At 39.2% G+C, this 15,558-nt stretch overlaps 1 protein-coding gene across 2 annotated transcripts; it reads left to right on the top strand.

The window, feature by feature from the left end:
- On the top strand, positions 1-13,693 carry rhot1b (ras homolog family member T1). 2 transcript variants are annotated; one of them, XM_054603613.1, is made up of 20 exons: positions 1-285; positions 1,319-1,377; positions 1,561-1,642; positions 1,801-1,844; positions 1,940-1,993; positions 2,110-2,162; positions 2,559-2,667; positions 4,240-4,341; positions 4,530-4,628; positions 4,722-4,830; positions 4,942-5,062; positions 5,677-5,761; positions 6,185-6,330; positions 7,230-7,330; positions 7,474-7,604; positions 7,785-7,868; positions 9,593-9,715; positions 9,793-9,995; positions 11,614-11,736; positions 12,322-13,693. In XM_054603613.1, exons 1-20 carry the CDS (start codon positions 249-251, stop codon positions 12,437-12,439), a joined length of 1,983 nt encoding a protein of 660 aa, XP_054459588.1. In that variant the 5' UTR covers positions 1-248; the 3' UTR covers positions 12,440-13,693. The 2 variants fall into 2 exon arrangements, with proteins under 2 accessions (XP_054459588.1, XP_054459589.1); XM_054603614.1 differs by lacking the exon at positions 11,614-11,736.
- Positions 13,694-15,558: the final 1,865 nt, after the last annotated feature.

The following is a 15,558-nucleotide window of genomic DNA, read 5'->3' on the forward strand; positions in this document are numbered from 1 at the left end:
CTCCACGCAGCAGCAGCAGCAGCAGCATTCAGGTGGATTACAGTGCAAACACCTTGTCGGCATCCCGCTCATCTAACGCTTTGTACGGCTATCTCGACCATGCATCCACCGTCCGTGTCTGCCGGAGCTGACATGCGACTGTAGGCGTTAACAGGAGAGCCAGGCCGAGCAGAGCTGGCTGCAGGGATCCTTCATCCAGACAGGAGCCTAAATGTTTAACACGAGACCGTTTACCGACGCTGAAGAAGATGCGCAAGGACGTGAGGATATTGCTGGTGGGAGAGCGTAAGTGAAGCTCTTGTATGTTCAGTGTTTGGGTCAGCAGTGAGTGTCTGCAGAGTCAGGGTTCACTTTGCACTGGAGCTGCCAGCTGATCAGGCAATGCTGACAGCCAGACCTCTGATTGGTTCATTCGTCCTGATTTGGTTTAACTCTGTTTTGAAATGTCTAGTGTTATGGCTGCATATTCTAGACAGGAAAATATAATATACATACCCTGCATCAGCCTTTGCTTTCTTAAACAGTTGCTATCTGCAGTCATTTCATTGCATGTTGTGCATAGACAAGGAATAGGTTGCTCCCTTTTTTAATTGGATGTTCAGGTCTCAACCTCTGGAAAGATATTGCAAGCTTAGCTTATTGTCCCATGTTTTTCTATGGAAAAAAAAATTGAAAACACTACAGCCTGCAAAGATACTTTTTTTTTTTTCCCCAAGCAAAGCCAACACATGTGTATCATTTTACATCTGAGAAGAAAGCTGTTTGAAACTTTTGCTCTGTCATGTGACGTCTGACTATCTGGGTTTTCTATGATCATTGGATTCATGGAATATTAATGTGTTATTTTTGGGGGAATTGAACTCCAGACAAAAAAAGGATTTTATTTCCCATCTTTCCACCCAAAGAAAAAGGGTATTTCTACACAGGAAGTCCAGCTGTTTTAAGGATTATGTTGTTTTCCTACTTTTAATTGGTCAGTTTGTATTGTATTGAAGGTATGTGTTTAGTAATAGGAAGACATGGAGAGGGCCAGTAGTTTTAAAAACAGAGCCAGTATGAAAGCTGTAATTCATAGATTGTGCCCATAAAGGGAAGGGGTGTTTGTGATGTTCATAATGGGAAATCTGTGTCCCAGTCACATGGCCTGAATAGCTTGTTAAGCGCAATAATGCTCATTACCATGTTAGCTCAATGAATGATGTCTTCAAAGCTACAATACTGAATGAATATAATGAGTTTGTAAGCTAATGTGGTGGCGTGTTTGCTAAGAATCTGTCTTATTTTCACTGAACTCTCCCTCCTCTTCCTCCTCCGACAGCCAAAGTGGGGAAGACGTCTCTCATCATGTCACTGGTCAGCGAGGAGTTCCCAACCGTAGTAAGGATAAATTATTATTATGTCAGAAGTTGGAAACCTTCATGATAACTCCCTGCCTCAAACTTTATACATGCCTTTGTGGAGTTTGTTAAAAATTGTACTTGTAATTGTACTTATCTTATCTTAACTGGTTGTAAGCGTGGTTGCGTAACTTAATTGAAAACCATGTTCCCTTTATCCTAGGTTCCCTACCGAGCTGAGGAAATCACCATACCTGCAGATGTCACACCAGAGAGAGTTCCCACACACATTGTGGACTACTCAGGTACTTTAAGCCCACGACTGTTTCTTTGTTTTGGTTTAAAATACAGCGTTTTGTGGTGAAATCCTACATTTACAAAGTTGTATATTTGTGTGACAAATTGAGAAATAAAGAGCGCTTTCCCGGTTTTAACATGTCATACACGCACCTTTCTCCTACAGAGGCAGAGCAGACAGATGAGCAGTTGTTTCAGGAGATCTCCAAGGTCAGTCATTGCTTTATGCTTTTAACTCGGAGAGAAGTGCTGAGTCTAGGTGTGTAGGCCTGATGGGTTTCTGTGTTGGTCTCTCTCTCTCATAGGCAAATGTGATTTGCATTGTCTACTCTGTCAACAACAAGACATCCATCGAAAAGGTGAGCTACCACTGCACATAGCATTTCCATAATTGGCGCGGTCGGTGTGACTTGTGGGATACTTAACGGTGAAGATCTATAAAATTTTATTATTCTCTACCTTTTGTTTTCCACAGGTGACGAGCCACTGGATCCCCCTCATTACTGAGAACACAGACAAGGACAGCAGGTGTGAACTTGTCTAAAAATAACTTTGTTTTCTTTGTCAGCTTAGATTTGGACAATGAAATATGAGGTGAAGAGAGCGCATTTCTCTGCAAAAGAAAGACTGTAGAAGAAGGCCAGTCATTGAGTCCTTATGGTAGTGTTTGAAGTGGTGACTTACAGTCACGGGGTGGAAAATGTCTCACAAATGGTTCTCTGTAAGCAGAGAGCTAAAGTGGAAATGCTGCATTTTTTTTTAAATCAGCAGATTCAGCCTTATTCTCCCTTTTGTGCTGTACTAAATACTAAGAAACATTTAAAGAAAAGTGTTATTTTGCACAAAACAAAAGGTTACTGTTATATTTACATGGGATGTTTTTATTCTTGTAAATGAAATGCTGAGTTTGTGTGTCTGGTTTAGGGTTCCTCTGATTCTGGTGGGGAACAAGTCGGACCTGGTGGAACACAGCAGTATGGAGACCATACTGCCCATCATGAACCGGCACAGTGAGATAGAGACTTGCGTGGAGGTGAGAGAGAGCGATGGCTCCGTTTACTGTTCCCTCTGTTTCTGAATAGTGAAACATTGCAGTTAATGATGCAAGGGTGCTGGTCCGGTTTGATTTGCCTGATAAATGCTTCCATGTTCAAGTAATGCAATGCTGTTGTTTCAGAAAACAGACGGATAATTGGTGTGTTTTACAGTACACAAGGTCAAAAGGGACCTAAACACAAATGGAAATCAATATCTTCTTTTGTTATTAAACGGAACATAAAAAGGGGAAGAAGTCTTTTAAACAATAACAGTTGGGTGGAAACATTTAAGGAGCCAAGAGTTACAGACATTTGATTTACTTTATTGTCAGTGCTTTTAAGTGTTAAACAAGCCCACTGAGGACACTTAAGTTGGTGTTTTAAATATTAAAATCTCAATAAATTGAGTTAAATTTGTTTTTATCTATAATTAAAAGCAAAGTCCTTTTACGACTTTTTGCTCTCACATGTTTATGATTACGATCCTCACTTTCAACCAATTTGAAAACGTGCTTCTCCCAAACACCATGTTGAATTGTCAGCTTTTGTTGAAAAATGTAGAGGTCTGCAGCCTATACATTATCTTGTCCCTTTATATTTATCGTTGTCTCAGTTTAAATACATTAACACTTATTCACGCTTTTTATAATAGTATTGCTATTGCTGCCAGTTTTATCCCACTGCACTGGCTGGCGACTGCTGTGTACAGAGGTATTATGTTTTTACTATGTTTTATATTGTCCCTCAGTAGGGTCTTTTCTAGTGAACTTGATATCACGAGAATGCCTGGATGGAATTTCTTCCAAAATTGGCACAAAATTCAGTTGCACTCAAGGTTGAACTGATTAGAATTTGGAGGTCAAAGGTCACTTGTTTTGGGCCATAACACAAGACTTTATATGCTAATTGCAACAATTTCACCCAAATGCCTAATATGATAAAGTGATGACATTTCGGCCAGACTTGGATGTAAACTGTAGCTTTACCGGTTGTTGGAGGCACACAACCACGAGGCAGTAATTGTAGTTTCTTCTTTCCTTGAAAGACGCTATGTTTTGCTCATGTTCAGCGTTTACGTCGAAGAAGCTAAACAATTGTAAAAGAGGATTTGATACTCAATTCCCGCCGCGAACTGAACTCAATGTTTGTTTTTTAGACTGTTTTATTAAACCAGGCGTGTTGCTCAGAAAGATCCTGTGTGTTAGTACCCAGTCTGACCCTTACTTAGCTCCAACACACACATGTACAGCATATACAGACATGTGTGTATATATATATATATATATATATATATATATATATATATATATACACACACACACATACGGGTTCATAAAGGAAAGGAGGTATTTTCACAGGGTTTTAATGTCCCAAGGGTATTTGCACAGTGTTATAGAATTGGTAAACAGACTGTATTTTCACAGGGTTGCAAGGGTATGGCAGTTTAATCCTTGGGCAAGACACTTAAAGGTATTTGCACAGTGTTATAGAGCGTATTGGTAAACAGGATATACATATATGTATGTACATTATAATCAAATCCCCTTCATTCCTTTTCTTGTTCATAGTGTTCAGCAAAGAACCTGAAGAACATCTCGGAGCTGTTCTACTACGCCCAAAAGGCAGTCCTGCACCCAACAGGTCCTCTTTACTGTCCAGAAAAAAAAGACGTAAGAACAGAAATGTACTGTGTGAACTCTTCACCACTGTATTTGTGATGCAGTGTTTGTCATCTTGTTTTACAGCAAGAAAAAAATGTAGGAGTTTCCATTCGAGAGAGTTATGTCTGAAAGCGGAATAAATCATCAAATTTCAGCAGGTGAATCACAAACTTTTGATTTGTCGTTTTGATAACCAGATGAAGCCACTTTGTGTCAAAGCCCTGACTCGAATCTTCAAAGTGTCTGATCTGGACAATGATGGGATTCTCAACGATAATGAGCTCAATTTCTTCCAGGTAAGTTGACTGATGACTGCTGCAGCTGACAAAGTTAACAACGGGTTTATTTGGCTCTTTTTGATAGTGGTGTGGTTGTCTGATTGCTCACAGAGGACGTGCTTCAACACCCCACTAGAGTCCCAGGCGTTGGAGGATGTAAAAAATGTGGTGAGGAAGAATATGAGTGACGGAGTGTGTGACAACGGGCTCACTCTGAAAGGTAGGAATGCATGGATCGGCCTACTCCTCGTTTTTTACGTGTACACACAAATCTCTTGTCACATTATTCCTGATTGTGTCCTTCAGCATTTTCTGTGATATTCTCCTCCAGGCTTCCTGTTCCTCCACACCCTGTTCATCCAGCGAGGTCGCCATGAAACAACGTGGACCGTGTTGAGGAGGTTTGGGTACGACGATGACCTGGAGTTAAACCAGGACTACCTCTTCCCTCCGTGAGTCTTAGTCTTCATTTTTCTAGACATACAGCATCACTTGGGGCGACTGTGGCTCAGTGGAGAGCAGGGTCGTCCTCCAATCGGAGGATCGGCGGTTCGATCCCCAGTCCATGTCGAGGTGTCCTTGGGCAAGACACTTAACCCCAAGTTGCTCCCGAAGGCTGCGCCATCGGAAAAAAGCGCTTTGAGTGGTCATAAGACTAGAAAAAGCGCTTTACAAATACATTCCATTTACTTCATCCTTTGTGCATACTTCCTGTGGGTAGGGACTCACTATTACTCTTTCAAGGGTAATACTGTACTCTCCTCAAACACAATGCTCCCTTTTTGGTTAAATTTAAACATCTTCCTCCTTCTGCTCATTTGATTAAACTGTCAGCATTGTTAGGCCCTTAAATGATATAATAGATTCAGTACCTAACACTATAATTATTAGGAAAGAAGGATTAATATGTAGATTTAAAATGCACATTTTCTCCACACCTACTTATATTTCTATTTCTACTACTAAGCAAATTATAAAATGTATCCTCTTTAAACTTTTGTATATATGTTTACTGTGTTTTTCTTGACTATAACTTTCACTTTGAATTATATCTCTCTGTCTGTAGGTTGAAGCTTCCTCCAGACTGCACCACAGAGCTCAACCACAACGCCTACCTCTTCCTCCAGAGCGTCTTTGACAAACATGACAAGGTACAATCCTGTAAACCCGATTCTGTATTTACTTTACCCTCTAACCCCGGAGAGGCTTTCACAGAAAGCTGCTCAGTACGGAAAGCTGCACAAAACCAAAACACACCCCCACAGCCAACGCTGACCACCTGCTGACTGGTGATTTAACGTGTTGTCACTGAGGAGGGATTGACGGAAGAATTAGCCGCAAGGTTGGAATGACCGTCAAAGATGGAAAGTGGCAGCTTGTACCATGATCTGCTTTCTGTCGTAGTGATTAGTGTCCAACTGTGGATGTGTGCTACAGTTCATCATATTTGTTTACTCGGGTTGAGATGACAGGCGGCAAACTAATGGGAAATATTTCCTGCGTTGAAAAACATTTGTCTTAGTCTGCCATAGTGGGCCATCCTGAGTAGTAACTGACCCTTTCGTGTTTATCAGGACCGTGACTGTGCCTTGTCACCAGAGGAGACGAGCGACCTGTTTGATGTTTTTCCCTACATGCCCTGGGGTCCAGATGTCAATAACACAGTTTGCACTAATGACCAGGGCTGGATCACCTACCAGGGATATCTCTCCCAGTGGACGTAAGTGGCGACTAGTTAAGTTAAGGGCTGTGCACAATGTCACTTTTTACATTCAAAGCTTCTATTTAGATTAGCAAACAACGGCTATAATTCATGACCCCATCACCCTAAAAATATAGAGAATAATAATATATATTTTTTTATTTTGGTTATATAGATAATATTCATTGTGCTGTTAGATTGCTGCTAGACTGTCCGGTTAAAACAGGTGTGTGCCTCAGTTTTGTGAAAAAACTGTATGCCAACATATATGGACTGAAGCAGTAGTATTTTGTTGGATGAAAACATGTTGTTAATCTTATTTTTGTCAATAAATTTAGACTTTTGGATTTTACCACACTGGAGTTCTTGAAAATGTTTGGATCACACAAGCCGGAAACAATCCAACGAAGTCACCACTGTAATTTTATTCTACACATACTATAATACTAATAGTATGATTAAAGCCTGATAAAGAGACACGGGTTTAAACAGAATGAATAGACATAGGGGAAAAAAAGACTGCGCAGTATTTCAATGTTGGTTTTAGAATTCTTTGATTTTGGACTTTGGCGCCCTCTGCTGGCAGTATCAAAAAGGATGCTGTGTCTAAAATGGGAACACTGAGCTTAATGAGCTTAATAAGCTTAATGAGCTTAATGGGCTGAAAAGACCGTGCAAGGATGACACCAATTGTCTCATTTATCAACAGACACAAAACCAGTGTCACCATTTGGGCGAGGTATAAAACGTAGTTACTATTTAAAACATAGTGGCTCCCAAAATGTTTTATCAGTAAAACACCAATGTTTAAGTATTTCCGTTTGCGTGTGTATATAACACAACCTCAGTCACTTTGTTTTTTTAACTTAATAAATCTCTTGTTTTGTATCTTTTGCTTTTAACTTGCATTTGTTCAGGTTAACAACATATCTGGATGTCCAACGATGCTTGGAGTATTTGGGTTACCTCGGTTACTCAATAGTTGCTGAGCAGGAGTCCCAAGCATCAGGAATTACAGGTTAATTACACCATCACATCTCCTTCTTCATATTCATGTTAAATAAATGAGTTGTAGATCTGTTGCTGACTGACTGCAGACATGTATTGTGTGTAGCAGCAGACTGAACTGATCCTCTGAGCCCCCCCTCTCCTCCTGCACAGTGACCAGAGATAAGAAGATTGACCTGCAGAAGAAGCAGACCCAGCGCAGCGTCTTCCGCTGTAATGTCTTTGGTGACATTGGCAGCGGCAAGAGCAGCTTCTTGCAAGCGTTCCTGGGTAGAAACCTCATGGTAAACAGAAAAAAAAGATTACAGTTGTATACTGTCACAACATACTTCTCATTTTTGCATTAATGGGAAAGACTCGATACAGACTCAAACAGAATTTGCCCACTTCTGCTTTTGTTCATAGTTTACATTCAGTTTTATGTCCTGATCTGCTCTGACATGATGTCTCTTCTCTCCACTCAGCGCCAAAATACGATCAAAGAGGAACACAGATCCTACTATGCCATCAGCACAACCTATGTATACGGCCAGGAGAAATACCTTCTTGTGAGTGTCAAAGATACCCCTTCTATTGATTGAATTACTAATGTCATCTTTGCAATTGCGACTTGTGTCTAAACACAGCTTTTCCAGTGCTAAAACAATAATAAGTCAAAAAAAAATAATTTACAAATTCCCCAGTATTCTATTTTCATGCTATATTTTATTTAATATTTTATAATATTAATATAAAAGACATGACTTGTATGTATATGTAGCATTACTAAGAGGTTATAAACTGTGAACTGTGAACGACACTGAGGTTGTCTGTGCTTACCTGGCCGTGCATCTAATCTTCTTATCATGCTCAGCCAACTCTTTTCACCGTGCACTACTACTGACAGCACATGCAAACCTACTGTGTTTACAATTCATCAAAGAAATATGGTACATTGTATGTGTTTGTGTACTGTTTAGGCCAGGGGTGGGCAATTATTTTTCCCAGGGGGCCAAATGAGCAACTGAAAATATTTTGGAGGGCCGGGCCAAAATGCCGAACTCAATTATGCATAATATACATTTTATTTCTATATAAAAAGCAGTAAATGGCATTGTTTTGACCGCTGGTAAGAGTGTATGTTATTATTTGGCAATTAAAAGGTGAGGTTAGCTTTCAAAAATATCATTTATTCAAATAGAATTTCCAAAATGATAAACAAAATGTGAAACATTTGACTCATTTTCAGTCACATTAATAACAAAGGGCATTTTGAGTTTCATATACTATTGAAACAAGGATTTTCTTAGCTTTCTAAAGACATCACATCATCTTTGTAGCCAAAATAAACAAGACATGTCACTGAACTGTGTAACTGTGTAAAGAAAAGTGTCCCAGTTTTGTAGCCTTTTTGACTTTACATGCCTATATTAAACATTTAATGTTTTCAGAACTGTGCAAAAAAAAGAAGAAAAAAAAAAAGAAAAGAAAATTGTACTCTTTAAACACGGCGACATGCTCCCCACAAACCAAACACACAGGTTTACCCTTGACTTCAGTAAAGAAAACATTAGTAGTAAACATGAGTAGTAAACATGAGTAGTAAACATGAGTAGTAAACATGAGTAGTAAACATGAGTAGTAAACATAGTAAAACATTAGTAGTAAACATTAGTAGTAAACATGAGTAGTAAACATGAGTAGTAAACATTAGTAGTAAACATTAGTAGTAAACATTAGTAGTAAACATGAGTAGTAAACATTAGTAGTAAACATTAGTAGTAAACATTAGTAGTCCATATTTGTTTGAAAGTTCTGCTTTCGGCATCCACTTTCCTCTTTTTGGGATGAGCCGACATTTTCGCATTTTTCAGGGGTGACAGGTTGTCAATCACACGCATTTCACGTGCACAGTTGACGTGCACGATTGCGTGCACTGTGAGAATAAATGGGCTTCAAAATAAAAGCAATGCGGTTTTAGTCCACCCATAAGATAATTAGAAAATATGTTTTATTTTCTAATTATCATGTAATCTTTCGCGGGCCGGTCAGAATCATCCCGCGGGCCGTACAATGCCCAGGTCTGGTTTAGGCAAAAACATTGATTGCCCCAGTATTTGTTCTTCTTTAAGCCAAGTGAATTAAGCACAATGGTTGACATAGTATTAGCCAATTTAAACATAGTCTTAGTTTACTCAAGCTTTAAAAAAAATGCCGTGGTGGTAAACCAGGCCACTACAGCTATCTGTCATGTGACTACTGTTAAAACTCTTCCCCCCTCCACTCCTCTCAGCTTCATGAAGTGTTCCCTGACTTCGACTACCTGTCTGATGCTGATCTGGCCTGTGACATCGTCTGCCTGGTCTATGATGTCAGCAACCCTTACTCCTTTGAGTACTGCGCCAGAGTCTTCAAGGTAAGACTGTGCGTACATTCTATCAAAAGACAAACAACACCTTAACCACGACCGTCCCTCTTACTTTCCCTCCTCAGCAATACTTCATGGACAGCAAGATTCCATGTATGATGATAGCAGCCAAGTCAGACCTGCCAGAGATCAAACAGATGTACGGCTGCAGTCCTCTGGAGTTCTGTCGGAGGCACAAGATGCCACCTCCCCAGTCCTTCACCTGTAACACTGCAGCAGGACCCAGCAAAGACATCTACACCAAACTTACCACTATGGCCATGCACCCGTAAGTATGGAGGCGCTTGATCTAGATTTGTTGAACTTGCACAAGCAAAGTACAACTCAAGTTTTACCATTCTTTGTTTATAGGCCCAACTTTCTGGTTTAAAATGTTCTAAAGTCATAGCAGGACATACAGTCCTTTGCTTGACAATTCATCATAAGCACCTAGTTAAAACTAATGCTGTGTAATACAACGGTCCTACAATAAAACCTACCTTAATGAAGGTAATAATGTTCAGTTTTGGGGGCTGTAGTTTGTGGTCATAAAGGTTATGTTTTAATGCATTAGTTGTAACAAAGCAAAAGCTAGCATGCTTTGATTATCATATTTCTTGTTGGTAAAACAACCAGCTCATAAAGAACTATGATGTTATGATACTGTATGATAGTTAGCACAAAGCTTCACTACCGAAGCCCTTAGAGAGGCAAGTGGGGAAAATAACAATATTCTGGTGATCGAAGTCTGATCTAAATTGTCTTCTCTTTTGTGTTTATGAATTCAAAAACGGGTGAATAAAAAACGATTTAGCAGGATAAATTATTTGTTCTTTAAAAAAAAAAAAGTTATCTGTGAATTTTTTATTTATTTAAGATAATTTTCAAAGTGCTTGTTGTTGTAACACTCATTTCAGCCACAAGAGGCTGAAGTGCACCACTACCCTATGTTCTAAGTAGGGCTAAAAAGTGAATGTTTCCTGTCAGTTTTAATTTTCATAACTCACTAACACACAATATATGTACTGTGTTTAGAGCGCACGGAGAGCTTAAAACCCACCTGGAATAAAAACATTAATGAACTTGAAAAAATCTCCCGCCAATACCTTTTTGTCTTAATTCAGAAACGGGAGAGAAAACTATTTAGATCCGACTAAAAGTATTGATGACCAGAATTTATTTATTCACTTACTATGGTTCCTAATAGTCTGTAAATAAGGGAATTGCAGTTGCAGTTGTTTCTGCAGCTGGGTCAAAAATGGCGGGAAATCCTGTGTGAAACCCAGATGGAATGCCTTTTTTTCTTTTGCAGTCCACCTTATCTGCTAGTTTACAGTTTAAATACAAAGCTCTACTGCGCTAGTGTCTGTGACTTTACTTAATGCCTGTGGATAAACCTGCTCCCTCTGCAGATGCTCTTACTCTCTGCAAAAGTCAGTATCAGACGTGATGCACTTCAGTCTACATTAATCCACTTCAAAGCCCTCTGGACATGTTGCTTTTAGTCTCTGATGGCACAGTGTTGTGCTCTGTGAGTAAATGTGTTTCCCTTCTGTGCAGTAATGTTGATCTCTCCCAGAGGCTCACACTCCTGCAGTCTCTTTCAACACACAGTGCCTCTCTGCAAGGATCATTTATTGTCATTATTCGACTGTATTTTGAGAATAATCCAGGGAATATATTTGTGTACTTGATTCCTTCTTCCAAATGGTTAGTTAATCTAATCAAGGGACCTAATTTGCGTGAAGTTTGTCTGTTTTCCTTATCGTTCATGGATTCTGGCTCCCTGGAGATGAGCCACATACTCATTCACTGTTGGTGGCATCTTGAAACTTGTCTTTCTTCTTCATGTGTGTTTTAATTATAAACTGCGTGTTGGTGTTTGTCTTCCCTGTATCTCTCCTCAGCCACGCTCGGTTGCGCTGCATGTGCACTTGTAACCGGTGCACCTTCTGCTTGTGTCAGAACTTCCTCAACTCTGAGCTGCTGCAGACGGTCAGGGCCAAACTCTACGCTGTTGTACTCAGAAGGTCCCTCTTACCTTTTACAACCCTCTCTTTACATCTGATCAGTCTTCTGATTGGTCGGCATCGTCGCCTCAAGCTTGTCACGTTCATTTTTCCTCCTTTTCTGCTTGCCATTGTTTTGCAAAGTTGTTGTAATTTTAGACACAGACTTAAAAAATAGACCAAAAGCATTTTCTACATCATAATTTTCTGCCACATCTCTCCTTTTGCTCCTTCTTAGTATTTTGACTTTTGTCATTTTCCATCTAAGAAACCATTCTGATATCTTCATTTTCCGTCTACTTTCTCGATGTTAGTGTCTCATTGTCATTAGGTTGGTGTCGCCTTCCTCGTCGTTGTCGTCTTTGCTCCTGTCACTGTGCCTCAGTCTTCTTCTCATTTTCTTTTTTTTTCCAGCATGTCTCAAGGCTGCATCCCTAATCCGTCATTTCATCCATACTATATTTTGGTTCATATTATTTATTTTTACACCATTCCCCTCCCAGCCACACCTCGTCTCTTTACCCCTGTACGATTATTTTGTCCTTCCCTTCACCCCGTCTCTGTATTTATCTCTCTCTGTGGGCCTGCTTCCCTTTTGTTTAACAGACATGTCAGCCAAGCAGACCTGAAGAGCTCGACCTTCTGGCTGAGAGCGAGCGTCGGGGCCACGGTGTTCGCAGTGCTGGGCGTCGCCATGTACAGAGTGCTGCTCAAAACACGGTGATCCTCGGGCACCCGCGTCCAACCCTCTTTACCCCATGGTACATATAGAGCTATTTTGACCTGTCACAACATTAGGCTTTCCACCTTGCATTTAGTAAACGAAAATCTATTTAAAATTCATTCATTCAACAATTCAAAGTCATTGTTTTGTTTTGTTTTGGTGGGAAGAACAAAACGTGTCAAAGCTTACCTTGGCAAACATTTGTTTTTTTGCATTTTCATTAATTCTGTCAATTTCTCTTCATACGTAAAAAAAACAAAAAACCGAACAATATTTAATTTTGTACCAAAATTGCTAATTTCCTTAATCTGTTTTGTTTGCAGATGTTTGCAAACTAATATATCTATATTTATATTAAAGAAGAGGGAAAGCTGCTGATAGCTGTAGTGACTAACATGAGGGAGTTACATGCGTGTATAGCTATTGTTTGATTGCTTGCTGAATGAAATTGGTGTCAGCTGTGATAGGGATTGCGAAATGTGAGGTTTGCAATAACCGATGCTTTTATTAGACTGAACTATATGTTAATAGTGTATATAATATAGTAGACTGTACGTTTGTTTCTCTTTGTTCAAAAGAGCCATGTCTGATGCACACTACAAACACTGAATGCAAAGGTATTATTAGCCCAACAGCCTGGTTATAAACTCACACAAATATTACCGTTGATATTCACAGTGACAGAAATCAGTTTGCCTTTGAGGGCCAAACGCTTGGATGCACGCTGTATTATTATTATTTTTAAACATTTGAATGTCTTAGCAGGTCATTGTTTGATCAGTGGATGTGAATGTGTTGAAGGGTCTGCTAGTCTCCATCTCTCTATCTTGGTCACTTTCTTCATCAGCTCATACGTGTGTGTGTGTGTGTATGGGTGTCTTAGTGTGCTGATATATTTAACATTGACATTTCACAGCCAATCTGTACATTTTGTATTTGCATGCTCTTGAATTTCCGACCACATTCCTACGTTTTAAGACTCACTGTACAAAAGAACCACCATGCCAAGTTCTCCACATTGCTTTCCATCTCCCAATAATCCTAGGATTTTAGTCTTAAAGTTTCTTGGCAGGAGTGCTGAAAAACAGAATAGCCGAGTCATAGTAAAGTTTGACACTCTTTGTTGTGATTCCCACTCACCTCTGATCACAGAGAAATGCAACAATGTGGCCCCAGATGTTAATTTCCATGCAATTGGTTCAGTTTGATGTATTCACTCAGCCCTGCCTTTCCAAAAGTTTACAATAAACAAGTATCTGTATGACATCTGGTGTGATGGAATTTCCTTTCGGTTTGCAAGTTATTTGAAGATTTTGCAAAGTTATGACCGGCTTTTGCGTGAACACGTTAAGGTAACTTGATTCTTTTGGTTTTTTTGTGAACAGCTGTGGGGCAGTGACCGATCATGTGATGCTTTAAACACCATGCAGACAGTATTTTTTAATTATTGAAAAGGAAGCTTTGTTAATTATTTGTGACCATCTGCGCTTCTTTGATATGCTTTTTTTTTTTTTTTTAAATCTCATAACTCACCAACTTCCTTTTTGTCCTTTTCTGACAATATTATAGGTATATTTAGTAAATTCAGGTTGTTGGGAACTAGCATGTAATGATGTGAATGCAGGATTTACTAAAACACAAGAGGGCAGCATTGCTCTAGGAAGAAAGTTCACCAATGGATTAAACACCAAATCAAGTGGCTGCTATGTAAAGTATATTTTAAAATGCAGTGTGAAACTGACTCAAGTCTGTTCATGTGGTTAGATAAGTACACCAGCTTCCATAATGAGCCAGTCTGTGAGGGGAGCAGGACAAGGGTCAGATGAGGAGGAAGGTGAGGTGAGTCTTAGTATATAGGAAGCACTGCATCAGGACTAACTTTGGGAAATATTGCACATTCATTGCTTATATATATATATAGTAAAGTTATTGCATTATTTTTCCAGCATAGTACAGAGTTAATATCAAGATATTACTTCAACCTATGAAACCCATTTTGCTGTTAAACATATAGGCCTTCTCTCTCCACATGAACACTAATTAAGTAAAGGAAAATACAATTTATAAACTGCTCATCAAGCTTATACCTATATACTTCAACGACACCCGTGGGTCATCACAGTGGGTTAATAATGGACTTAACCCACATAAATGTTATTCAAAGCATGTTTCACTTCCTACTGAATATTAGACATTATACCAGTACCCTGGACCACTCAATAGACTGTAAACGGCCATCCAACCTATCTTTAGCTTGTTAAATCCATAAAGTTCTAAGAAACACTGCATCTGGACATCTGAAGCTGAATTTTCTGGTGCAGCTGCTTTGTCAGGACATTTAAAGCACCACTCGTTCTCACTAATGAGTATCTGTAATGATGTGAGACAGGCGGACACTGTGCTGCATGAGAACTCCTATTTAACCATGAAAATAAAGTCCCAGATGACTTTCTGGTGGTTTCAGTAAAGTAATCTAAAGGGGTTTGAGTGTGTTTGATACAAAGAGGACATTAAGGCCTTTCCTGAGAGCAGTGATTCCCAAACATGGGTACTTCAGCAGTATTCCATGTGTTTACAGTAGGCCTGGTATCAGCTGTTACACCTGAACACCACTGATGCAATAGAGAGTGCATGAAACGTGAGCAATCAGAGAAGTTAACACAGTTGGCTAAAAGTGATTGATAAACAGTAAAAAAAAAACTAGCTTTCAGTAATAGCTAGGCAGTGCAGCGTAAACTAATGAGAATGAGTAATGGTTGAAATAGTTATCTAACAATAATCGATTAATTACTGAAACAGTTAGCTTAGGTTGTGGATAAACTGATGAAATGGATAAACGGTTTAAAATACGTAAGTAATTGATTAATTGCTTTAAAAGCTAAAAGTAACTGATAAATGGCTAAAATTGCTAGAAGTAATTGATAAATGGCTGAGAACGCTCAAAGTTTTAAATGGCTAAAAAAGCTCAAAGTAATTCAATATTGTTTGAAATAGCTAAAAATAGTCATTATTAAATGGTTGAAAAAGCTCATAGTAACTGATAAATGGCTGAAAACATTATAAGTTGTAGGTAATCGCCCAAATGTCCAGCTTCTGCTACTCCAAGTGTATAGTGGCAC

Source organism: Anoplopoma fimbria, chromosome 9 (assembly GCF_027596085.1).
Source record: "Anoplopoma fimbria isolate UVic2021 breed Golden Eagle Sablefish chromosome 9, Afim_UVic_2022, whole genome shotgun sequence".
Lineage (NCBI taxonomy): Eukaryota > Metazoa > Chordata > Actinopteri > Perciformes > Anoplopomatidae > Anoplopoma > Anoplopoma fimbria.

Coding starts and splice junctions, on each gene's coding strand:
- rhot1b (XM_054603613.1), top strand. CDS start 249: ATGCGCAAGGACGTGAGGATATTGCTGGTGGGAGAGC. Junction 6,331..7,229: donor GGATATCTCTCCCAGTGGAC/GTAAGTGGCGAC, acceptor GCATTTGTTCAG/GTTAACAACATATCTGGATG. Junction 9,996..11,613: donor ACCACTATGGCCATGCACCC/GTAAGTATGGAG, acceptor ATCTCTCCTCAG/CCACGCTCGGTTGCGCTGCA.